Source organism: Planococcus citri, chromosome 3 (genome assembly GCF_950023065.1).
Source record: "Planococcus citri chromosome 3, ihPlaCitr1.1, whole genome shotgun sequence".
Taxonomy (NCBI): domain Eukaryota; kingdom Metazoa; phylum Arthropoda; class Insecta; order Hemiptera; family Pseudococcidae; genus Planococcus; species Planococcus citri.
In genome coordinates this window covers 480867-504565 of record NC_088679.1, presented here as the reverse complement: position 1 = coordinate 504565, position 23699 = coordinate 480867, and the positions used below count along the sequence as shown (strand labels likewise).

At 39.4% G+C, this 23699-nt stretch overlaps 6 protein-coding genes across 9 annotated transcripts in view; 4 read left to right on the top strand and 2 right to left on the bottom strand.

Annotated features, from left to right (window-relative positions):
• Positions 1 to 1163: 1163 nt before the first annotated feature.
• On the top strand, positions 1164 to 6693 carry LOC135841438 (uncharacterized). Its single transcript, XM_065358397.1, has 3 exons — positions 1164 to 2077; positions 4686 to 5108; positions 5304 to 6693. The coding sequence occupies exons 1-3, from the start codon at positions 1922 to 1924 to the stop codon at positions 6015 to 6017; spliced, it is 1293 nt and encodes a 430-aa protein (XP_065214469.1). The 5' UTR covers positions 1164 to 1921; the 3' UTR covers positions 6018 to 6693.
• alpha-PheRS (phenylalanine--tRNA ligase alpha subunit) lies at positions 6305 to 8028 on the bottom strand. Its single transcript, XM_065358396.1, has one exon. It carries the CDS (start codon positions 7805 to 7807, stop codon positions 6329 to 6331), a length of 1479 nt encoding a protein of 492 aa, XP_065214468.1. The 5' UTR covers positions 7808 to 8028; the 3' UTR covers positions 6305 to 6328.
• A 657-nt stretch (positions 8029 to 8685) lies between these two features.
• Positions 8686 to 9973, bottom strand: LOC135841441 (sex-regulated protein janus-A-like). 3 transcript variants are annotated; one of them, XM_065358402.1, is made up of 5 exons: positions 9753 to 9973; positions 9475 to 9584; positions 9330 to 9393; positions 9116 to 9240; positions 8686 to 9024 (listed from the first exon to the last, which is right to left on the bottom strand). In XM_065358402.1, exons 1-5 carry the CDS (start codon positions 9823 to 9825, stop codon positions 8920 to 8922), a joined length of 477 nt encoding a protein of 158 aa, XP_065214474.1. In that variant the 5' UTR covers positions 9826 to 9973; the 3' UTR covers positions 8686 to 8919. The 3 variants fall into 3 exon arrangements, with proteins under 3 accessions (XP_065214474.1, XP_065214475.1, XP_065214476.1); XM_065358403.1 differs by having other exon boundaries at positions 9640 to 9775; XM_065358404.1 differs by lacking the exon at positions 9753 to 9973 and adding an exon at positions 9661 to 9747.
• Positions 9974 to 9998: 25 nt separating this feature from the next.
• Positions 9999 to 11537, top strand: Rfk (Riboflavin kinase). 2 transcript variants are annotated; one of them, XM_065358400.1, is made up of 5 exons: positions 9999 to 10151; positions 10292 to 10402; positions 10477 to 10628; positions 10712 to 10814; positions 10929 to 11537. In XM_065358400.1, exons 2-5 carry the CDS (start codon positions 10318 to 10320, stop codon positions 11096 to 11098), a joined length of 510 nt encoding a protein of 169 aa, XP_065214472.1. In that variant the 5' UTR covers positions 9999 to 10151; positions 10292 to 10317; the 3' UTR covers positions 11099 to 11537. The 2 variants fall into 2 exon arrangements, with proteins under 2 accessions (XP_065214472.1, XP_065214471.1); XM_065358399.1 differs by having other exon boundaries at positions 10036 to 10402.
• Positions 11538 to 12141: 604 nt separating this feature from the next.
• LOC135841435 (PMS1 protein homolog 1-like) lies at positions 12142 to 16598 on the top strand. The gene is made up of 15 exons (XM_065358394.1): positions 12142 to 12258; positions 12332 to 12541; positions 12626 to 12746; positions 12825 to 12989; positions 13076 to 13350; positions 13437 to 13559; positions 13641 to 13787; positions 13883 to 14665; positions 14860 to 14947; positions 15040 to 15141; positions 15248 to 15479; positions 15561 to 15755; positions 15839 to 15969; positions 16077 to 16225; positions 16314 to 16598. The coding sequence occupies exons 2-15, from the start codon at positions 12404 to 12406 to the stop codon at positions 16461 to 16463; spliced, it is 2799 nt and encodes a 932-aa protein (XP_065214466.1). The 5' UTR covers positions 12142 to 12258; positions 12332 to 12403; the 3' UTR covers positions 16464 to 16598.
• A 765-nt stretch (positions 16599 to 17363) lies between these two features.
• Positions 17364 to 23699, top strand: part of LOC135841434 (atrial natriuretic peptide receptor 1-like) — a 131188-nt gene continuing 124852 nt past the window's right edge. The window contains exons 1-2 of the mRNA XM_065358391.1: positions 17364 to 17534; positions 20694 to 21684. The gene's annotated coding sequence lies outside the window, so the exon portion shown is untranslated. The remainder of the gene's footprint in view (positions 17535 to 20693; positions 21685 to 23699) is intronic.

Genomic DNA, 23699 nt, shown 5'->3' with positions numbered 1-23699 from the left:
CCTACTTGTATTATCTGAAATCTGTGTTCGTCTAGCATCGCATACGAGTAGATAACGTCGTACGCGTATCTCGTATCTACGAGATACAAATGACCCAGAGCGTGTAGGTATCTTTCCTCGAATCGAAACAACCTCGTAAAGGATGCTCTCGAGTTGGACGGGAAGTGAGTAACAAACATACGAGTCTTTATCAAGCGCGGCGGCGGCGGCGGCGTGTTCTTATAAGCGTGTAGGTCTAGGTAGGTACGAGTATATATTACATATTACATTTATCTATACATGTTAATTCGTGTACGCTTATATGTATTTTATTGTTTATTCTGTTAGTAGTACGAGTATTATTATGCAGGAGTCAGGAACCCCCTGGCCCCCACTGTTCAGTGCATAAGTATTTCGGAAAACACCGATGCCGCGACAACAACACCTCGAGTTATCGACAATCGGACGTTCCATTTTCCAATTACTAACCTAGTTCCGGTCCTTGCCATTTACAAATCGTAATTTAGGCATATTACATCGAAAACCATATTTACAAAAAAAAAATTGAACAGATCGAAACTGAAAATACGATTCTCGCGACTTGGCGAGTCAACGCGCACGCATCACGCAATCCCAGGCCATTCGTTCTGTTTCTGTGGAATTGCATCGTGAAAGTCAGCGACAGCTGCAACAACACTGTACTCGGTACATCTACATACCTATAGACCTCAGATGACATGTACAAATTACAGGGACTAGTTCACCCTGCTTATGTGTTTACCTTTCGCCGACAATATTCTACATCCTTTGCCATATGACTAGAGTGACGGAGTAAGGAGATAGGTATTACTCATCGTTTTAGAGCTGTACCTACCATACGCGATCCACATCGCAGAAGATTAATACGAGTAGGTAACTATACTCGCAACCGGTATAGGTAATAGGTATTACGAAATTTAGATCTGCACTTGAAACTTGAGAGCAATATTGTCTGTATGTCTGTGTATAATAACTAAGTACCTAGGTACCTATACGTTTTGTTTTTGATTTCGTCGGTGGCAAATTTCATATGTAGGTACACATAACTCGTACCTACGTGACTTTTTTTTTCAATTTTTTTTTCTCGTATCTTTGGCGATTTGTCTTACTAAAAACGAATCCAATGATGTAAAAACTTCATTTCTGAAAAAAAGTCACATACGAAGTATCAAACTTGCCATCGAGCCGAGCCGACGATTTGTAGCCGTACTTGTCCAATTTTTCTCCACGGACCAGTGACTAGTATGTAAATGTATGTCCTTTTCTAACGATACGAGTACCTCGCGCTCTTACAGCGAATAGCGATTAAAATTCTATTTCCATCGCATTTTACCAAATTACGACTTACGAGCAGGTACGCGTGTATTGGTGCATTTCCCTCGGGCTCCGTACAGTATTTTAATAAAAATTAAAAATTAAATTATATCGCAGGGTGACACTTCAAATCGACCCCTCTCATCGCGCGAACAAAGTGCAACTTTAAGGGCACACGTTCTTCTTCGATCCACCGGCCACCCTACCATCGTGCAAAAGATGTTGAAGACTGAAATGGAGCAACCTAAAATTACTAGCACTGGCACTAGCACCGCTAGGCTGTGGCTGTGGCTGTTCAGTAAACTCTTACTGGCTTACCTACCTAGGCGTCGCATCGTGCTTCTGTCTGTCAATCGCCATTCGCCAACTCGTTGCGTCTCGTCGTTCACTTAATTTTCATCAATCGGAGCACAACGTGATCGTGATCATTATTCGAGCAATTTTTACCTACCCTATGTTTTCGTTTTAATTTTCTGGTCATTTCGAGTGATCTGGCGAATTTGAGCCGTTTTTTTATTTCATATTTTTCATATTTTTCCTTCGTCTTATTTTATTTCAACTTTTTTTTTTTTTTTTTTTTTTTTTAATAATGTTGGGAGCGAATTTTTGTTGTGTTATCGGGTTTTTTGCCGTATTTTTCATCCAAAATTCGTCAACTCAGAATAGAAATCTTTGCGATATCTGCGAATGCATTCCATCCTATGCCGAACCATCGTACGTCAACTGTAATTGCAAGAAAAGTAAAGTAAGTAGATACGATACAGGTATCTAATTATTTTTGATCCATTTGTACGTACCTTTGTAATTTATTATTTTTCTCTAAATCTACAAATATTTACCTAAATTCTTTCTTTCTCTCTTTACGGCGACGTGGTGGTCAAATAGGCTATACCAAAAATTACCTAACAGATAATTTTTAGTTTCCTATTTTTTCCAATATCCAAGTACATACTTACCTATCTTAAGATCTTTTTAAATACCATGCCTACGTACGTATTTAGATTAGGTATATGGTTGAAAATTTCAACTTTTACTGTCCTTATATTCGGCGAATTTATTATTTTTCTAATACTTAGTCTCAGACTCTCAGTTCAGCCTTAGTTGCAACATACGTAGGTATACCTATACCTATTAAAAACTAGAGTAGATAAGTACCCAAGTTAATCTACTCGTAAATCAATCGATTCAGGCATAAGCAGCAGATATTAATGATAATGTCTTGGAATTGACGTACCTACTATAGCTTTTATATTGTCTAATATTATGTTCACTCAATCGATATCGATTTGTCTGCAGTTGGGCATTCACAACTTGATACCTACGTGAAATAACAAAAAAATGCACAAAAAAGGCTCGACGGTTTTCGATCTCCGTAAGTACCGAGACCTACAAATATATACGAGATAAATTTCGGAGATCAGTTTTAGGTAGGTACTTTTTCAAATTCATTTGATTATTTTGCGAGCGCAGATAATATCGCATCAACTTCAAAGGTCAAATAAGCAAAGCATCGGATTCGTAGGTACCCTTATGTTCTACGCAATTTTTTTCAATTTTTTTTTCAAATTCTTGGTCAAAACATTACGTATACTGGTTATACCTTTCATTAAAAATTTGTCAATCGAGAACCCACCGATAACTTGGCTATTATACCCGTGTTATGCCGCCACCACGTGTTACATGCTAACTAGTGGTAACCGCGTGTTTGAGAAGTGTTTTCACGAGCTGGTTTTTGTTTATAACATTAGATGTGTACATTACGCGTTTAGTTTTTTGGTTAATTAAAACAACTCGCGATCGCGTGTATATTCGGAGGTGAAGACGATGCCGGTAGATTTAAAACGAAAGAATGAAATTAAAGAAACAGGGCGAATGTCGAATAGGTACCTACCTATATAACAGCTACCTATAGTGCTGCGCGGGCTGTTCTTAAGCGAGCGCATATACTTACTCGTATGTACTCGTATAGGTATAGTTAATATGTGTATGTACGTAGACGTACGTTACAATGCATATGTGCCTACAAAGAACGCGGGGATAAGTACGAGTAGAAGTACGATAGGCGCAATAAATTTATGTTCTGTTGCTGTACATCATATTCTACATACTTCCTATTCCTTATTTATTTGTACCTGTGAATGTGTGCGTAGTGTACGAGTATACTGTGTACCTACCTATAGGGTAGGTAGAAATCAACGGTAGACTACTCGGGTAATTTGGATTCAGATTGATAGCTTACATTAGCCCTGGTCTTGCGAGTGCTGTATAGCGTACAGTGTACACGTACACACGTACACACGTACAGCCTTGTTGCGAATGACGAACCGAGAAAAACACACAAATCTTTCTTCAAAATTACTACGCGGGGCCGCACCGGCCGTAAATCTTGCTCTTTCTAACATGGCTTCAGTCGCTGTTCTAGTTGTACTCTTACCTACCTACATAATATATTTAATTGTAAAAATGCTCTTACAAGCGGGATGGATGAAAGTCTAGCGTAGGCTCGAGTTATGTTTCGATAAAAAAAAATTGCTACGTGTATCATCGCATCGCCATCGCAGATACGTCGCGTCGAGTACATGTAGCGAAGATGTTATTTCGAAAAGATCAAATCAAATGGAACCCGCGCCGCGCCGCGCCGTTAATGTCACCGCAGCAATCGTTCAAGGTTCAATGTTTTCGTATAATCGCGCTCGAAAACTTACTGGAATATTTCCAGGGCTATTTTTGATTCTAGTCATATCTTTGGTTGTTATAGTCAGCTTGAAACACGCGACTTGATTTGATTAAAACTTTATCATTTATACGTCTAAGTTATTCGGTCGGGCCTACCGTGCCCACTGCCCATTGCCCAGTACCTATGTACCTCTACCTGCCTAGTGCCTATCTACATACGTATGCAATGTACATACTGAGCGGTACACGTTTATCAATCGACACATCTGTTGGGCATAGATCCGAATAGGCTTGTGTCTTTTATGATTAGTTATATTCTTATCCTACATAGCTGAGGTGTTACAGATACAAGCCAGGTACTCGTCAGATGGATATATGTAGGTATATCAATATTCAATACTCGTATGTATACTTGTAGATACACTAACTTTTAACGCAGCTTTTATGCATTCGACTCGAAAGAAATGCTGGCAAATATATGTATAGATACTAGATAGGTACGTTCGACTCTACTCTGGAACATGGGTACTTATACGTTAGTTCTGGTTCACCGGATTTATATTCGCATTTTCGAGTAATTCCGCACTCTCCCTTCCAAGTTGGCATACCTAATGTATAGCTAGAGGTGCCTCTTCTTGACTGGTCATTTCATAATTTGCACGCATTTTTCTTTTCAGGTGCTCATTCTGAAAGATGAAGACGGCGAGACGTTGGCCAACACAAAAATGCTCAATATTTCGACGTGTAATTTCGTATCGTTTCCCCCGAACGGTTTTCCAAAATCGAAAAAGTTGAAATCGGTTCAAATCAAGCTCATGAAGTTATTTCACCTGAATTCCGGAGTATTTCCCTACGCTGTGAATTTGAACGTGGAGGATGTCGACGAATTAATAGTTGACGGTTTTCAAGGGCAATCGAATTTGGCCAACATAGAAATTAGAAATTCCGTTCTATCTGAACTAGCCGAAGACTCTTTTCGAGACGCCAAAAATCTGGAAAAGCTTAGCTTTCAAAACGTCACTATTGGTAATATAACTTCCGGATCTCTTGTAATTTCATCGAATAATACGAAGCCTTGGATTAAATTTGCAAATTGCAAGGTGAGTCACCATCACCAACACCATCACAATCACCATCATCATATTATTATGTATTATTATTATCATTACTTATGGGATGTATGTATTTTGGTTTTTCACAACTACCCACGCTATTGCTCATCGTAATACGCATGTACCTATGGCTATATACGAGTATAGTATGTATTTTTTATTGGATTTGGTTGCATGTTGCAGATTGACGACATTCAGTCTGATGGTATCTCGTTGCAAGTCTCGAAATTTGAAATAGTCGATTCGAGTATAAACGTGATCAGAGCGACCGGCATTACGGTAATTGCCAACGACAGTATCGACATCATTCGAAGTACATTCGGAGCTGGCATTTCCCCGGAAAGTTTCCAATTCAAGTCGAATAAAATAAACATAGTTTACAACGACTTCGAGTCGTTGCCGTCTCTCTTGCTTAAAAACGTCGAGTTGACGAATGACAAAAAGATCAATTTCATGAATAATTTGATTCACGACGTCGACTTAGGCGGATTCATACTCAATTCCAGGTTAGATAAGATATACTTCGTCAAAAATAAAATTATGTGCGATTGTACTCCGCGAAAGACCAGCATACTAAAGGTGAAAGAAGTATTCCCCGGTTTATTAAACGACGAGACCAATTTCGACGCGATAATCGAGCATAATTCTTGCAAAAATTACAACGGTATGCATTTGAGCGAATTCAGACGCAAGTTTTTGGCGAGAATCTTATGCAACGATACGGACGTGGACGCGTTACCATCGTCTTTCGCCAATTCTTCCGAACAAAATGATTTTTCAACTTTACTCGGTAACAATACGAGAAACGAAGCGACTCTTACGAGCGATAGTTACGCCGCCGCGAAATTCAGTATTTTCACGATTTTAATTTGTATTTGCGCCGCAAATATTTTCTAACATTTGATTCGTCGAGTGACTAGTTGACTACCTACGAGCCCAATTTATCTTTCACTTTTTTCCCGCAAATTGTACGAAATTTGTAGATTTTACGCGTCATACGCGTGTACGAGTCCAGCAGATCGTGTTGACTGCAGTTGGTGCTTCGATATTACGTACTTGGTACCAATTTATCAACCTATTATTACCTACTTTTCTAGTAATTACTCGCTTATTTTTGTTATTGTTTTTTGTACTCTTATACCAGAAATAAATGTTGTTATCGAAAAAATAAAAATTGAAAAAAAAAAATTACGTACATTTTATTAGAATTAAAAACGACAAATAGGACTATCGTTTACGATTTGAAGATTGATTTTTGGTCCGACCATATCTCGAATGTTGTTAATGCCGTATTTCACCATCGTCGGCCTCTCCAACGAAAGACCCCACGCGATTACATTCACATTCTTAGGTAAGCCCATTGGTAACAGCATCTCGGGCCGGAACATACCGGAATTGCCGACTTCGATCCATTTCTGCAGACCGCGATGATAACAAAATATCTCCATACTCGGTTCGGTGTACGGATTATACGCCGGTTTGAATTTCAACTCTTCGATGCCCAATTTTTTGAAAAATTCGTGTAAAATACCGATGAGATTGCCCAACGTCAAGTTATAATCGGCGACTACTCCTTCGACTTGGAAAAATTCGGCCAAATGCGTCGCGTCCAAAGTTTCGTTACGAAATACGCGATCTATACTAAAATACTTGACGGGTTTGAATTCTCGGCCGTCGACTAGCTTATACAGCATACGAGCGCTGACCGCCGTCGTATGAGTGCGAAGTAAATTTTTTCTAGCTTCGTCGACGGACCAATTGTACTTGTATCCTACGGAGCCGTAGCCTCCTTCGCTGTGGACGGTTTTCACTTTTTGCAGATACTCCGACGGCATGTCGTCCGACGTTGACGGATCTTTCAGGAAAAACGTATCGTGAGCGTCTCTCGCCGGATGTTGTTGCGGTTGAAACAGAGCGTCGAAATTCCAGAACGAATTCTCCACGTAATTATTGGTCGGCATTTCGGTAAATCCCATTTCCAAAAATATTTGGCGAAATTCGGACCGTACTTTCATCACAGGATGAAGATTACCGCTTTGAGATATTTGACCTAAAGCGTCGAAATTGTACGCTTTGAATTTAACGTTTTTCCAAGAGCCGTCCGCTATCATTTCGGGCGTCAGCTCGGTTTCGAGCTTGCTAATCGACGTGCTAAATTTCGAACCTTTTTTCAGCAGGAAACTTTTCGTTATCACCTCTCGAATCAGTTTTCTTTTACTGTAATCTTGCTTACACTTGGCAGGAATAGAATCTTCGTTGGCGTTTAGCTGTTGCAAATGCCGCTGCACCTCGTCTTCCACCGAATCCACTTCCACTTTGCGTACGACCGTGTTGGTGCTTTTATCGATGCTTATCCAACCTTTCGACATGGCTTTGCTGAAACCGATCTTGGCGTTTGGTACAGTTTTCATGAGTTCAGCTTGCGCGATACCGCCGCTGGGAACAGCGTTGAATATTAATACTTCGTAGCTACCGTTTTTCGCTACTTCAGCACCCTCCGCAGTCAATATCCATTGTGTATGGGTTAGCGGTTCTACGACCACCAAGTCGTCTAATACTTGCAGACTTTTCACGATTCCCACTACTTTTTGGTGATCTTCGCCGAGAATACTCGAAATACGAACCGTGTCTACTTGTTCGTTATCGTTCACGATTTTCAAAACATCTTCCGATAAGTTACCACTCATTGTGACACCATTAAACACCGAAACATGGAAAAAATATAGCAGCGCGGTAATTCCTGCTCGCGAATGTTCTCTTTTTCAATTTCTACTCAATCCACATCGACACGTAAAATGATGAAATATAAACCTCCCGGCTTGAAATTTTCGATTTATTCGCGAAACAGACACAGTTGGCGAACGAGTCACGAGCGGATGCGGATGGTTTGATAACAGAATTATTGGTATTGGTAAACAAAATAATTGATAACACCGTCGCTTCGGATTTGATTTTGATGGCTGGATAGAATAAACAAAACAACCTGTGGGTCTATTTTTTTATTTCACGTTTTATTCACGAGAAAAGTATTCGAGTGAAATATGATGCATTTATTACATAGAATAATGATATTTGCTGAAACAACGTACTCTTTTTTTTTCCGTAACGAAATGGAACTGAAAAAAAAAAAGAAAATACGAAACACGAGAATGATGACTGGTAAGTGGCACAGCTATTGCCTTTTTACTTCCAGTTCACACTGTAAATCTGTATTTTCTTTCAAGTCATCTTCTGAATAAACTTTTGACTTTTGAGAAAAAAAGATATTTTGCTCAAAAGATTTTCTGAATTTTTTGAAAAGCTTCGCCGAAAACCAACGTGCGACGTGAACCACGAAAGAACGAAATAAAAATGAGTTCTCTGAGTCACGAACTCACGATCGAAACCCTTTAGCACGCCGCGCCGCTACTAATTGAAATTCCCATAGAAATAGATATCAACGATAAATGTCTCGTCAAAAAAGAAGAAAAGAGATATCGGCCGGCATCGGCATGATTGCTTTGAAGACAATCATACGCCTCAAATTTTAACTGGCCGCGATTCGAAATGAAAATTATAGCAAAGCTATAAACTTACGTATTCGTATATTTGCTCTTGCTCAGCTTTTCTGGTTACAATTACAATAGCCATCAAGTCATAGACAATTCAACAAAACAGTCAATACTTCATGTACGTACATCTTACTGTAAAGATAGTTTTGTAAAAATAATTAAAAAACAAGTAGCAAGTACAAGTACTGCTTCGAATCATTTGAGCTGAAAATCCCTCCCATATGAATTGAACGCCAAATTCTTATTGTCTAAGCAAAAGGTTCATCTTCTTCTCTCGTGATCGCGATATTATAATCTGAGTAATGCTTCTGCAGTAGATTCTTCGTTACTTTATGATTAGCTTTTCCGAATTGCTGAAAAGACAACGCACTCGTGAGAAATGGAAGACACAGGTACCTCTACCTCACAACGTATTCCTCAATTCTCCTACATAAATGTACTCACTTGAGATTCGCTGTATATGTGTATGGTTTTCTTTTCCGGCGAATGAAAAATCCTTCCTCCACCGGGAACACTCGAGCGGTCTCGGAAATTTGACGTTGAATTCAAAAATTCGTTATATATTTCCACTAAAATGAAAAAATAACAAATGAATTGACTAAGACACCGTCAAACATTAATTGGTATCGCTTAAAGACATTCAGTTTTTCGTGCTTACCGTGATAATTGCATCGCGCAGTTCCTCTTACGATGAATTTTTTGTTGCCTTTCTCGTCTTCAACCTGAAAGTATTACAAATTAATAATATGGGACAACTTTGTCGGGTTGGTTGAAAAAAAAAAGAAAAAAAGAAATGCAATAACTTCAATTAAAATATATTTGAATCTTCCACTGGGGTCGATTTCAACATCTTTCAGCTGATCCAAAACTTCGCCACTCATGGTCGAGCTCGAGAGAGGAAATTTTCTGATTCCTGCAACGATAACAAAATAAATATCATGCGAGAGCGTGGTAATGGTTTTACGTACCTAAGATAAATAATAGCGCACATAGCAGTATTCTCATTTTTTAATAGATGTTCGTTTTTTTACAGAAAAATTAAGTTGAAGTATTTACGAAACGAAAAATATTTATCTATAACCTTTATCTTGCGTAAAGTTGAACCGCAGAGAACCTCGCAAATCAAATGAAATTCTTCTGAAAATTCGGTTCATACGAAGAGACGATCAGAGTTTAACCAAATATAATTTTCTATACCACGTAAAGATGTATAACATAACGGTGAAAACCTCTTCAATTTGAATTTTCTTTAATTGTGCGTGATTTCGGCACAACAACGAAAATTGTCATTCAATTCTCTTCTCTTATCAAAATAATTTTTCTGTTATCAGCATCGACTTGACGTTATCAGTTCCTGTGTGTGACTGAGAAAGCCGTGTGTGAAATTTTTTCGTTCGTGTTCTTTTTTTTCGGAGCAATTAATTAATTTAAGTAATAACTTTCTTTCAGATCGGACGTTCAGTTTGGAGTCGTATCTGTTGTAAGTGAATTGTTAAAGTTGATGTGTAGATGAGATGATAAGTTGTTTCTCGATGCAATGGCTGTTAAATTTTTCTTTTCATGCTACAATTTTCTTCACTTTGTTACCAACTAGTGTAATTCATTTTGGTCTGTGTTTAGTTGTAAATGAAGAACAGCTGAGGATCATGAGTAATGGCTTGCCCCTATTCTTGGAAGGGAAAGTGTGCAAAGGATTCGGTAGAGGATCCAAAGAGTTAGGATGTCCTACAGGTAATTTTAATTCATTTTCTATATCGAGGAATATCGAATCAATTTTTTAAAGAGACTTTTTTCATATTTTCTAGCCAATTTCGATGACAATGTAGAGAAACTATTGCCTAAAGAGATTATCTCTGGTGTTTATTTTGGCTGGGCTCAAGTGGAAGAAGGGCCTGTATATAAAATGGTTATGAGTATAGGATGGAATCCGTTTTATAAGAATGTAAAACGATCGATTGTAAGTATTGAAACGGCGTTCATATGGATTTGTAAATTTGTAACACTTCGAGGTCTTTAATATGTTTGCCATTTTTCATAAAGGAAACTCATATACTACACGAATTCCCTCAAGATTTTTACGACTCCACTTTGAAAGTTGTAATACTAGATTACATAAGGCCGGAATTAAATTTCACGAGTAAAGGTACGTCCAATAAAACAAAGTATGAAAAAATCAGTAATTGCTCCAAAGAGTTCTTCGATAAAGTAGGTATTTGATGCAGCTGAATTTTACATTATGTAATATGTACTCTTCTAGATGAATTGATGAAGCAAATCAACGATGACATTGCTGAGGCAAATCAGAAACTAGATGAATCAAGGTATAGCACGTATCATAATCACGAATTCTTCAATTTAAGCCTATCCAATCGTGAAGAGAAGGATGGTCCCAAAGATTCTGTTAATGGTGTCCAAGCCAAGATTTGAAGTTGAATTCAAACTTCATCGAATGATTTTTTACCAGCGTACTTAAACAATTTACCATGTAACTTTTCTTGATCTCTGTATAGAGGTTTGCAATTCTCGCATTAGTGAAACTAAGTGTGTTACAATACAGATCATAGTTCCTGCACTTACACATATACAAGTACATACGTAATTTCTATGCGAATATTTTGATTTCAAATTGACGATTGATTACCTACATTTAGTACTCTTGTCGTGTACTGCGTGTGACATTATTTTGTAATTTGAAATTTCATGGCGGTTGCTCATATTGGGGTTATTTATGGATACATAATCTACATAATTATGTAATGCACCAAAAAAAATGTTTACTTGTTGTCCCTTCATTGTATTTCTTTTATGTGCTGTATACGATTCTGTTGATGAATAATTATTCTAAATAAGAGCTATCGTATTGGTATTTGTTTTTGTCTTGACTAGGCTCAACAATTTTCTCCAAACTCCAGAAACTGAGTGCTAGGCTTTTGGCTGTTTTAAAATTTTGAATTCGTAAAACGAAGTTCTCAATACTGAGAAGCGAATCATCGAAAAAAAGACTATGAATTTGGCTCCGAGTTTCACCCCGAAATCCGAATCAATTCAAACAAAGTTTGAGATGAGAATTACTTCACGAGTAGATACCTATCATTAATTGATTAATTGCGTTGAGCATTTTGACTTTTGAGCGGCCTCACGGCTTGCAAGGCTGCATAGAGACAACGCTACAGAGCAAGTGCAGAGCCTGATGAGTGATGAGCTTCAAGTCAAGTCGAAGAACAATAAATTACAAAGTCCCTTTGCTTTCCAAATTTGAATTCACTTTTCAAGATTTTCGTACTTAGGTATTCAATTCATTCTAATGATCTAATTCTGTAAATTCATTCATTCTCAGAAAGCAGAAACTTTAAACGTCTTTAAAAATTCAAATCAAACTTGGAGTAAGTTCAAACTTTCAAAGTTGGCGTTATTTTAAAAAAAAAAAAAAAGTGTTTTTATAGGTCGATTGTTCCATTCCACTCCATTAACCGACAGTCTGTGAAAGTTATGTGTATTGATAAAAAACACCTGATCCGTGCCGCTGTTCATTGGTTTGTTCCATTTTTGCGTTCACCGCGGTTTTTTTCATCTCATCACTCGGAAAGGTTTGATTTGGTTCATGTTTGAATATTTATATATTATTATTGCGTTTAATTTATTCAATTTTGTTCAATTTAGCACTGTGAATTCGTTTCGAGAATTGAGTAGATATACGTACCACATAAGAAACACCTCATATGAAGTGCAGCAATGTCTATCCAGCAATTACCTCACGGAGTTATCAAACAAATCAGTAGTGCTCAAGTCATCAATTCAATTTCGTCTGCTGTGAAAGAACTGCTGGAAAATGCCCTCGATGCCGGAGCAACGGTGATCGATATTAAGCTGGTAATCGTTTGTTCCAATTGCATTCTAAAAAGTTGTATAGTTTGACTTGACCGAGTAATCAAACTTTCACGTTGACTGTATTAGGAAAGAAATGGATTGGATAAGATTGAAATACGCGACAACGGCGCGGGGATCGGAACCGAGGATATGAATTACGTTTGTTTACCTCATTATACATCGAAAATTCGTAATTTCGACGAGTTGGGTACGCACTTACAGGCCATTGTAATTAGTTGGATTTGATATTCGTTAGCATTTGTTACGGGAGCATGTATATTTCTAGAACGTCTGCACAGCTACGGATTTCGCGGCGAAGCTCTTCATAGTTTGTGCGCCGTATCCCAGCTCTCAATTACCACTAAGACTGAGCACGATGACGTAGCGTCAACCTATATCTTCGACAATAACGGAACAGTTCGCGATGTTAAACCTTCTCATCAAATGATCGGTGAGTCAGAGTCTAGATTTACTTAATGGGGTTGGGTAATCGCGTTTCCGCAAACTTATCGAATTACTTCGTGCGTATATTTTCAGGCACTGTTATTACGGCCACGAATTTGTTTAAAAACATTCCGGTTAGAAGACAATTTTACGAAAGCACTCGAAAAGCCGCCGAAGAGTTGAAGAAAGTAGAAAAAGTAGTGAAACATTTGTCCATCATACATCCCAAACTACGAGTAACGTTGGCTCATAATAAATGTTTGATTTGGCACAAAACATCCGTGTATTCGGTGAGACAGTCCTTGATGCAAGTTTATCCGAGTGCGGTATTGAAAAATTTGAAGGATGTGCAGTGTAGTTTTGGTAATGTAAGTTCGCCCTGTCCAATCGGCTTAAGAAAATACGAGTAATTAACTCGATATACTTAGATTCGATTCCGTTGTATAATCGGCAGATATCCATTGAAATGTTAATCGCGAATAGAGATTGTAATTTGCCAGTATTGCTACAGCCCATCAACGAAGCTGTTTTGTTTTATATTAACCAACGTCCGGTGAAAGATAAGAAAATCGAGAAGGTTATTATCAATTCTTAACTAAGTATACTGAACTCGAAGCACCGCCATTTCTGTTGTATTCTGATCGTGTTGCTTTTTTAGGTGGTATTCGAAGAGATGAGCCATTTATACGCTTCCACGTTACCGATTAATAAGTGCCCGTTGACCTTGTTATCGTTGAAATTACCACCGGAATCGTTGGACGTCAACCTGGAACCTAATAAAACTAAAGTTTTCATCAAAGATCACGTATGTATTTCGAGAATACGTACTCGAATTAAAAACGTAGTCATTACCGAAATATCCGGTCACGGTTAGTCTGTTATTGTCGATTAATTGCGCAGGACGAAGTACTGAAAAGAGTCAGAGAAACGATAATGCGACATTTTTACGAACAATCCACCGGGAATGATATGAAATCTTTGTTACTCGATGATGATGAGCTGCTAAATCCCTCGAAGAAACCCAGACTACAAGAGGAAAATGATAGTCTGCCCGACAACGGTGATCTAGGCGTTTCGCAAATGCGAAGCATAATCATCGAAAAATCTAACGCAAGTAGCGAAACAGCGGTAAAAGAATTAGCCGATATTAATCTACCGCTTCTGGTTGAACCTGTAATTTCGCTTTCTACCTCGACGAATGAAAAACAGGACGGTACTTTTGATCTAAATAATCGCCCAGATTCGAGCTCCGCTTCAAACGATAAATCAGTTCCATATTCGAATCGCGGTATTTTCAACTCGACGTCAGCCCGGAGAACTGATTTGTTACTGGAAAACGATAGCTCGAGAATTTCGAACGGTCATCGAACAAATAGTTTTTGTACGAATTTACGCGATAATACATTATCATCATCGTTAGTAGCTGGCAGTTTGAACAACAACGACGAGAAGGCGAACGTCGAACGGTCATCTTTGGAAAGAGAAAACAGACCGCTGGTTGCATGCGATTCGATTAATAGCGTTGCCAAATCAAATCATTCGAATTGCGACAAACCATTGTGGTCCATCTTTGCAAAAGAAGATGGTGCAAAAAAACCAAACGATTTGGAACTAAGCGCCGATTCTATTACCCCGTCCCAATGGAGCAAAGGACACGTTACTATTGCTGACGAACCGTTGAAAGTGAGTTTGCATTCGTTTTCTGTGTATGTACATGCCACCGACTCTCAACTTTTTATTCAAGTTCATAGTACATACGCCAACGCCTACCAAGCTTAAGTGATGTCTGATGTCTTCTGCGAACTACTTTTAATTACCTGATACCTACGTAATGCGTTTGTTATTTTTGTTCTATGTCCAAATATTCCGTACTGCAGGGTGGTGTCATTCTATTCAACGGTTCGAACAGTTCTGATCGTAGAGCAGCTGCTGAGAACGAATCTGAAAATAATACAAATTCCAATGGTAAGTTGTACATGCATACCTACAAACTTATCTCGAATGCTATCGATAGATTCTTGGTGGTTAATTCTTTCTCGATCTGATTCGTGGTGTAGGTGGCGCTAAATATAAAGATGCGAATACCATCGAGAGTAGCGAAGAAGGACGTAAGGACTTGGCTGGTTTTTCAAATTTTGCTCATCGAGTTCGATCTGAAAGTAAAAATTCATTTCGTTTTAACGATAAAAACTGAGATATGTAGGTACTTGCTGGTTGAATTGTACTACGACTAAACTTCATTTTCATTTTCGCGTGTGTAATCAGTAATCAAAGAGAAACCAGGCGCGTCATTTGCGGTGGTAGCTAGAGAATTAGCCAATCGCTGGGGCGAATTTCGTGACGATAAGAAGAAAGATTACGCGGAAGATTCTATTAAAATGAAGCAAAAATCGATTACCGATTTTAAAATAAAGGAGACGTTTAAAAGGAAAACGTTGGCGCTGGCGATCTCAGCCAATAAAATCCTCGAAGAAATGAAACTACCCGGACGTCTGTGGTAATTTACGGGTATTTACGCTATTTCTCTAACATTTCTATGTGGTACGATAAAATGTGTCGTCTTCGTAATTATTAACAGCCAACGTTCGACGGGAAACAAGATTACCTTAATAGGACTGTTGGAAAATGATACGAGATGGCTGTTTAAATTAAACGACGATGTCGGCATCGTGGATGTTGGTCATTTACGAGAAAACGTGTTACTGCATCGTTACATTTGCAATTCCGGTGTACCGTTGAAGCAGTTGGACGAACCGGTTGAAATCTCTTCGCAGTAAGATTTTTTTTACTATTAAAAGTTAAAAATCCTAGAATCGAACGGTTACCTAATTATTTCGGTATTTTTCGCTTCCGCAGAATTATCGGCGAAGATTTGTGGAATTTTGTTCCAACTTTAGAACAAACCAACGATTTCGCTGACGAATCAGTGTCCATTATATCAGATTGTAGAGTAACGAAGAATGGATTCAAAGCGGTTATTCGAAAAGGTACGTCGCGTCGGGTCGCGTCGCTTCGTCGATCGGGCTTCTTTTTCTTTTATAATTTTTTTTTCTTATGGCGCAAAATTTGCGTTAAAATATGTATTCGATTATAGAATACGATTCGTTCAAACTGCTGATTACCGAAATCGCGACGGAAACTGGATTCAACGTGATCGACAACTTTATGGAAACGTTGAAGTTGGCGATGGAATTTAGAGATCTCGAACAGTGTCGACCCGAGGCGATTAAAAAAATACTTTTGGTTAGAAATACCGTTATCTACCTACATATATAGGTATTCTTATACGCCAACTGCGAAAGATACTATGTATTACTCGATGGTGTTTCAGAATAAAGTGATAGAAGCGTGCGAACAAAAGTCGGTACCGAAGGAAGCGACCGAAGTAAAGATGCTGCTGCAGTACTGGGCGCAGTGTATGTTACAAAAGAAAATTTGCCCTCACGGTGAACCTATTTCTATAAATCTACACAAGATATGATATGTGAGTCGTGTTAATTTCTGTATACGTATAAGAATAACACTATAAGTAATACGCGAATATGCGTTATTTAGTAGCCAACTTTTAACTACCTACCTATTATTTATTACGATATCGAGTGGAATTTTTATCATACTTTTTCGTTTATTCGTTTTATTTTATTATTTTCTTACTCGTCGCGTCATAATTAGTACTATTCGCAAAGGGAGTTTGAAACATGTACCTTTGCTGAAAGTAGGTACAGGTAGGTAGGTACTCGACTAGTCGTACTTCATCAGATGTACTAATACATACATAGAATGATCCGATGCTATGTTTTTTCGAATCGAGGAAAGCCTAGGTAATTTTTCCCCTAAACTTTCCGAGGAAAAGGTTTACCTATTTGAAAATTTTTCGTCGGTATCATATGTACCTAGACCTACCACCTAGTACCCCTTACCTACTGTCGGTGTTTCCCCCCCCCCCCCATCGCAACTGATTTGTACGATTTTTTTTCTTATCGTGATAACACGAGTCTGTTGGGACGTCAACTCGCATAGGTACGCATATATTTGCTGTTATGCTCCTAACTAACCCGCATAGGTATACGCTAGGTACTGATACTGAAGATATTTGGGTATGTGTAATTGTGTACGTACGTACGTATTATCAATTTGAAAAGTACGCGCTACGGCTACTCCATCGGCCATCGCCAGGCCTGGCTACAAGTATTTGAAGTGAAAAATTTTCCGAACAAAGACATTACGAGTACGAGCGCAGTCGAAGAGGAAGAAGAAGCGAAAAGGAAGCGCGCAATAATTACGATTCATTTTTCACATCGGCGGTGGCGATGGCGATGGTGTTGAAGAGCGAACGAATTGTACTCGGTGGATTTTATTAGATTTGGCCGCGCGCGCGTTCGAGTATATGATTTATTGTTGATGATGCGTTAATGGTAGAAAGGTTTCAATAAGTGAAAAATTTTTGCTGCTAAAAAGCAACGATTACGACGCGCTGTGAAAAATATACTTACTTAACGGTCGAGGTGAGAGGCGAGGGGTAATTTTTTTCGAAACGATTGCCGCTATTAAGGTAAGTGTTTTCTTTTCTCTGACATTAATATCAGCTCTCCTCTTTATGGCGTGTTTTTCGCAGCTATATTACGTTAGCGAAGATATTAAGCGAAACAATTTAACGATGGCGTCGTTAGATTTTTGTTGCGCGCAGTCAGCCCGGCAAGCCGGCAAAAAAAAAAAAAAAGATTGAAACGATTCACTCGTTTGTTGCAAGAGTCACCTCGATCGGTAGGTAGGTATAATTATTATTCGCCGAAACAATTTTAATTTTCACGCCTCGTTAAGATTATTCACGCCGAGTGGATGATTTGAATCTGCTCTTTATCGTGTGTCTCTTCAAACCAACTCGTGAGAGACCTGCACGTACATACTTGGTTGTTGGTTGTTCGTAATTCGCATCCCTTAATGTTTTTTCTGCGTGCTCGTTTGTTTGTTTGTTTGTTTGCTTTGGCAATGGAGTGAATTACGAACAAATGTTACGTAGGTAGAGGTACTGGTATTTAACTTATAACCGAGATTACGTGCTGGCTGCTGGCATTCGGAAATTTTACGATAGAATTTGCTAATGTGTGGTTATTGAAAGAACAGCTCGATCGACTTTTAATCCGTTTTAAATTTTATGGTTTCGTCGCGATTCGCTACTTTTGCGTAATCTCGAGTAATTTGCAATTTGCATTTCTTGGCAACGAGAAAGCCCGCCGCGTCGTCGTTCGTGTTGCGGTGCGGTTGCATTTCATTACATTATACATTACATGTGTAAACGTTTCTAATCGTCGCGTCGTCGTTGTACTCGCACTCGCACTCGCATTAAAGCGCCAGCCGCCAACCATCTTTGGTCGGGTACTTGCTCGTTGGTGATTATTACGTACGAGTACTCGTACTCGTACGCGTATGTACAAGGTTATTATTAGGTACATAATATTTTATTTAGCGTGTAGTGCACCGTGCACCTATTTTTGTATTTATTAACGCCAAATGTCGAACAAGTTGTTACTTGTAAATGTCGCGATGGTAACTTGCTCGAATGAGTGATTGCCATTATCTGATACCGCCGCCGCCGCCGCCGCCGCCGCCGCCATCAGCCGACTTCATTAAATTGGCGATTGACGTACATAGCTCGGTCGCTTTATCGATGTTTTCGTTTCTTCTTCGACGTATCACGCTAAGCCTTTTTACCAAGCTCGTATTCGTATATGTACTTTTATATCGCATCGCCAATTCATTGCTACCCAATTATCTGCCCAGTACCCTGTACCTACATAGCACCTGTCTGCGTGTATTCATTTGTCTTTTGCTTGTATTAAGTAGACCTTAAAGTCTGTGTGTATGTAGGTATATCCTTTTGAACTGATAAATTCAGAATAGAGACACATTCGATCTCGAGTTTCATCGCGTAGATGTGTTTTTTTTTATTTTTGTGTACGGGTATTTATTTTTATTTGTTCGTTACTTAAATAAATCGGTTTACCTTCCTAATACGCGCTATTTTCACCTTGAGAATGGCCGTGATTTTCCGTCACAATTTTGGAACTCATTCGATTAGCTATACTTTTTTGTGCCATCGCGTCGTAGACTATTCGAAGTATCCGATTATTCTCGGATTTCTTAATAGCGAATAATTCGCTCGGAATCGTCAGGTCTTTCGCTTATTCAACTATTTCGCTTTGCTGCCTTCTTTATTCGCGCTTCTGCATTCGTAGTCGTACTCTTGTACAGACCTTATTAGGCCTATACGTTACGTTCCGTACGTATTTTATCTGCATCGTATTTATACCATTCGCAAGATTTCGTTGTACTTGCAAGGGGACCTTTTAAACTCACACTCTTATCTCCGATTTGAACGAAACCAAACTACGAGTATATGTAGATTGAAAAAGCGTCGGGCGTGTCTTGAAATCCGCGAAACCGAAATACGTATTCGGATGCTCGAGTTGATTTTTGAATTTTCGGCCAATTCTGAAAAATTTAAAAATTCTGATTTAACTTTTTTCAAGGGCGATGTCTGAACTTTTTCACCAAGTATAAATTTTTTCAGCAAAATGAACTAGGTAGTGCAGTGGCGTAGCCAAGGGAGGGGGGCGAAGGGGGCCATGCTCCCCCTTGCGAGCGAAAATTTGAAAGAAAACATGCAAAAATGGACGTTTTTTCGTTGTTTGGACCCATTTTTCTTGAAAATTTTCGCTCTCGCTTCGCTCGAGCAGTAATTTTATCTTCATTTTCATGAAATCACCACACATCGCAATAGATTTCCAGAAAATTACCCTTCATTTAGATTTTTCATGCCTAAAAATCTGGTTTTGCCCCCTCCTTGAGGAAATCCTGGCTACGCCACTGAGGTAGTGTGAAATGAATAATCCCTCAATTCAATTCTCACACATCAACGACTACTACGAGTAGTTTTGACTGTGAGCCATTCTAGAACCCGCAGCGGCAGCTGCAGCGGTTTCTCAATTTTCTCCAGAAAATTCAAATCACACCGGAATAGCCAAAAATGAACTTTAGTTTCTATAACTCTCGACCATTTTGAGTGGTTATGGTTACCTTGTACGTTGCACGTTGTACGTAATTCCAGCAGTGTGTTCGAGAGTAAATTTTCGACAAATTTGCTAATTTTACGAAAGCGGCGCGGCGGCGGCAGATTTTCAAAAAAGCCACCCGTACCTGTACCGTGTACCCGTACCCGCATCCGCATTTATACCAAGCGGTTTTTTGCGACACGATCAACCGACTCGAAAATAATCGCAGTTTGACCTTTTTGGAGCCTACGGCTCCGGCGAGTTTTTATACTACTCGAAACATTTTTAATCGCTTTAGAAGAACAAAAAAGTCGTTCGCAGACCTACCATATGCGAGCGTGTTTTTAAAATACGTATATTGTACTAGTATATTGTGTAGTGTGTGGTGTGTGGTGTGTACTGGTGGATGGACTCTTCAATTGTTATACTGCAGAGTTCCTCCGCCTATCCACCTAAACCTATCGATGTAGTCGATCAAATACACACGTATAGAACCGGTTCGCCTTGATTGGGCTAATGCTGTGCAGTGTGCAGCGTGCAGGAAAAAAAGAATGAAAAGATGAGCAGTCTGCTGCGGCCGTTTTTTAAGTTGGTCTTCTCTTCGTACGAGTAGCCGAGTAGGTATTAATGATGGCAATTTTTTTCTCTCATGTTTGCAGAACAGAATGGTATGGTAGGCCGGAGCGGAGCGGCGGTGCGCATGTGTAAACCGGTGCGGTGCGGTGCGTCAGCGTCATCGTCATCGTCATCGTCATCGTCATGACCACAAGAAAGACGACCAGCGAGTCAGCGACAGCCAAAGCCAAAGCCATAGCCAAAGCTGAAAGCCGTTACAATCTTGTACGACTCGTACTCGTACATACAAGTCTGCTCGACGTCGACGTCGACGTCGACGAGGCGTACGTAAACGTAACACGTAACGCCCCAACGCCCCGTAAGCCGTTCGGTGCGTCGCTCGGCTGATCCGTGGTCCGCGGTCCGCGGTCCGCGTCCGTGTTCGAGTTCGACTTCGTGTTCGTGTTCGTGTTCGTATTCGCGTTCGCGTTCGCGTTAATGTGTAAAAAACGTACCGTAATATCGAGATTCGAGAATCAGTGTGTCGGCGTTCCTCGTGCCCTACTCTCCAGTACTCGAGGTGCCCGTTTCGGTGTGCCCAAAAATTCGTAGAATAGCGCGCGCGATACTTTTTACGATTTTCTTCGTCTTCGTAGTCGTAGTCGTTTACACGCGAATATACTTACTTCGGTATAGTTTTTTTTTTCGCGCTTACTTGCCGTATTTTTGCCCAAGTTTTTTTTTTGTTTCGCCATCAATTAATGAAAAAATAACACGTTCGTTCGTTTAGGTATCTACGTACCTATTTTTTTATAATTCGTATTATTCGCACGTGTTCGACGACAATTGTTGCAAATCTCGCGAATCGGTTCATTTTACAAAGTGATCATTCCGCAATCTCGGTCCACGTACGATACCTAACGTAGTGCATGTGCATGTGCATGTGCATATGTGCACCACAGTGCACTCCTTTCATCTGCCAAAACTCCAAAACTACGCGTAGGTACGCGTCCGGTACCTATGATCGCCGATTTCGGATATCCAGCTGCGATGCCATCAACATTCGACGCTGCGTTTTCATCGATATCGCTTTTGGTGAGTGTTTTTCTATTTTTGTACGTACATAGATACATAGACGTAGTACGTAGATATGGTTTATGGTACTTTCGTATACTATAGTTTAAGTTTCGTACACGTAGATTCACGATACGAGTAAGCGGATCGGTATTCGCGGTTCGCGATTCGCGATTCGCGTATAAAAAGACGAATTGACGAATACCCATACGAGTATCTCACGATCTACTCGTACGAGTATCTACTATATTCTATACTCTATAGACTATATATAGATGATGATGCATTGAACTGATACGCGTATTTGCCTTATTACCGCGCCATCGCCATATCGCAATTACTCGTATTCGTATACGCGTAAGTAGTAAGTACTCGAGCAAAGTTTACTTTCTCGCGAGTTGGGTGTATGCTCGTAACTTCGTAAGTCGTAAGTGCAGTATATTTCACCCGTTCTCTCGAATACGAGTAATTTCAACTATTTCGCTTCGCGATCTCTTTACGTCGCCTCGCCTCTCGCATCGCATCCTATCGTACTATAGGTACCTATGTAGTTACCATAATACGATTACAGGTTATTATCGCGGTATCTAGCTCCTACTATCTCTATTTATTCGTTTCGTACGCGCTCATTAAGTACGTAGGTAATAGGTACCGTACCTTTCAGGTTCGTAAGGACTTCCTCTCGCTTATACAACTAAAATGCTCTTCGCTTCAAATTCGCGTGTATGGGGCTGGGACATGATGGGCAATGGGCAATGGGCGACGGGCGTTCTACATACGTCACAAGAAGTAGGCTACCATTCGCAATTTCGTTTTTGCGTAGCTTTATCACCTTGTCCAAAAAGCGAGTCGAATCTATATTCCGTATACCTAGACCTCCTACGTGTACGTATGCTAGGTGGTTCGCATACTACATACGAGTATGTCTCCAAAATACGAGCTCCCCGAAGTCTGACGTATATTTTCATACATTTTCTCGACTTTTCGAGTCCCTATAGATCCGGGGAAATTGAAATCCCGCAGTTCTACAATTCAAAAAATGTACCCCTTCCCTTCCCCTTACTCTCTAAATTTGAAACAGTCAATTTCACTGCTTAGCAGTCACGACATTTTGCCTTTTTAAAGCAGTAGTTTTTTTTTTACTGCAAAACAGTGAAAAATTACTGAGTTGGTCAGTAAAAAATCATTTTGACTGACCAATTCAGTAATTTTTCACTGTTTTGCAGTAAAAAAAAACTACTGCTTTAAAAAGGCAAAATGTCGTGACTGCTAAGCAGTGAAATTGACTGTTTCAAATTTAGAGAGTACGTTCGTTCGTTCAAATTTTCTCGTTTAAACGAATCCGCGAGTCTTATTTTTCGGAGATGAGCCCATGCCCAACGTGCGAGCGCGAGAACTCTATCTGGAATTTTCACGCGATCCGCAGATAGAAAATTATCGCGTACAGGTTTCACAAATTACTTAATGGACTCGGCAGAAAATCTTGTAAAAATTTGCCTCTTTCAGTTCATCCCAGTGCGAGAGAAATTTTCTTCGTTTCGATTTCTCGGTGACGCCGAACTCGCCTTTAATAATTTTGACGAAAAGGCGAAAAGACCTTTTTCATTTTCTACAAGATTCGTGAAATGCGCAAGAACGAAGGCGAGAGGGAGATTGGGAGGCAAGCGCAAGCTGTCCCCTAGCACTTGGCTCGAGTTGCGGGAAAATTTTAGGAAACACGCGAAAAGTTGAGAAAATATGTACGTATGTAGATGTACGATACCGTATTACCGTAATTAAAAAGAAATTCGCGCAGTTGAAAATTTACAACTTTTATAAACGAAAATATTTTTTTATACGAAATACGATGGAAGCTACCATTCGTAATTTTCCTTTACTAAGTCGTTAGTTTCCTTAAATTTCCCAACTCGGTATCAATTAGGCCTACTATCAAAAATGAAAGCGGGAGCGGGCGAATGCGATATTTTCCCACTTTTTTGTAATTTTTATCGTTACATTAAAAACAATCTGTTTTTCACTTCTCGAATCGTACAAAT

Coding starts and splice junctions, on each gene's coding strand:
- LOC135841438 (XM_065358397.1), top strand. CDS start 1,922: ATGTTGGGAGCGAATTTTTGTTGTGTTATCGGGTTTTTTGCCGTATTT. Junction 2,078..4,685: donor GTAATTGCAAGAAAAGTAAA/GTAAGTAGATAC, acceptor TTTTCTTTTCAG/GTGCTCATTCTGAAAGATGA. Junction 5,109..5,303: donor TTAAATTTGCAAATTGCAAG/GTGAGTCACCAT, acceptor TGCATGTTGCAG/ATTGACGACATTCAGTCTGA.
- alpha-PheRS (XM_065358396.1), bottom strand. CDS start 7,807: ATGAGTGGTAACTTATCGGAAGATGTTTTGAAAATCGTGAACGATAAC.
- LOC135841441 (XM_065358402.1), bottom strand. CDS start 9,825: ATGAACCGAATTTTCAGAAGAATTTCATTTGATTTGCGAGGTTCTCTG. Junction 9,585..9,752: donor CAACTTTACGCAAGATAAAG/GTTATAGATAAA, acceptor TTATCGTTGCAG/GAATCAGAAAATTTCCTCTC. Junction 9,025..9,115: donor ACATATACAGCGAATCTCAA/GTGAGTACATTT, acceptor TTGTCTTTTCAG/CAATTCGGAAAAGCTAATCA.
- Rfk (XM_065358399.1), top strand. CDS start 10,186: ATGATAAGTTGTTTCTCGATGCAATGGCTGTTAAATTTTTCTTTTCAT. Junction 10,403..10,476: donor AGAGTTAGGATGTCCTACAG/GTAATTTTAATT, acceptor CATATTTTCTAG/CCAATTTCGATGACAATGTA. Junction 10,629..10,711: donor AGAATGTAAAACGATCGATT/GTAAGTATTGAA, acceptor TTTTTCATAAAG/GAAACTCATATACTACACGA.
- LOC135841435 (XM_065358394.1), top strand. CDS start 12,404: ATGTCTATCCAGCAATTACCTCACGGAGTTATCAAACAAATCAGTAGT. Junction 15,142..15,247: donor TCATCGAGTTCGATCTGAAA/GTAAAAATTCAT, acceptor GTGTGTAATCAG/TAATCAAAGAGAAACCAGGC. Junction 15,970..16,076: donor CAAAGCGGTTATTCGAAAAG/GTACGTCGCGTC, acceptor ATTCGATTATAG/AATACGATTCGTTCAAACTG.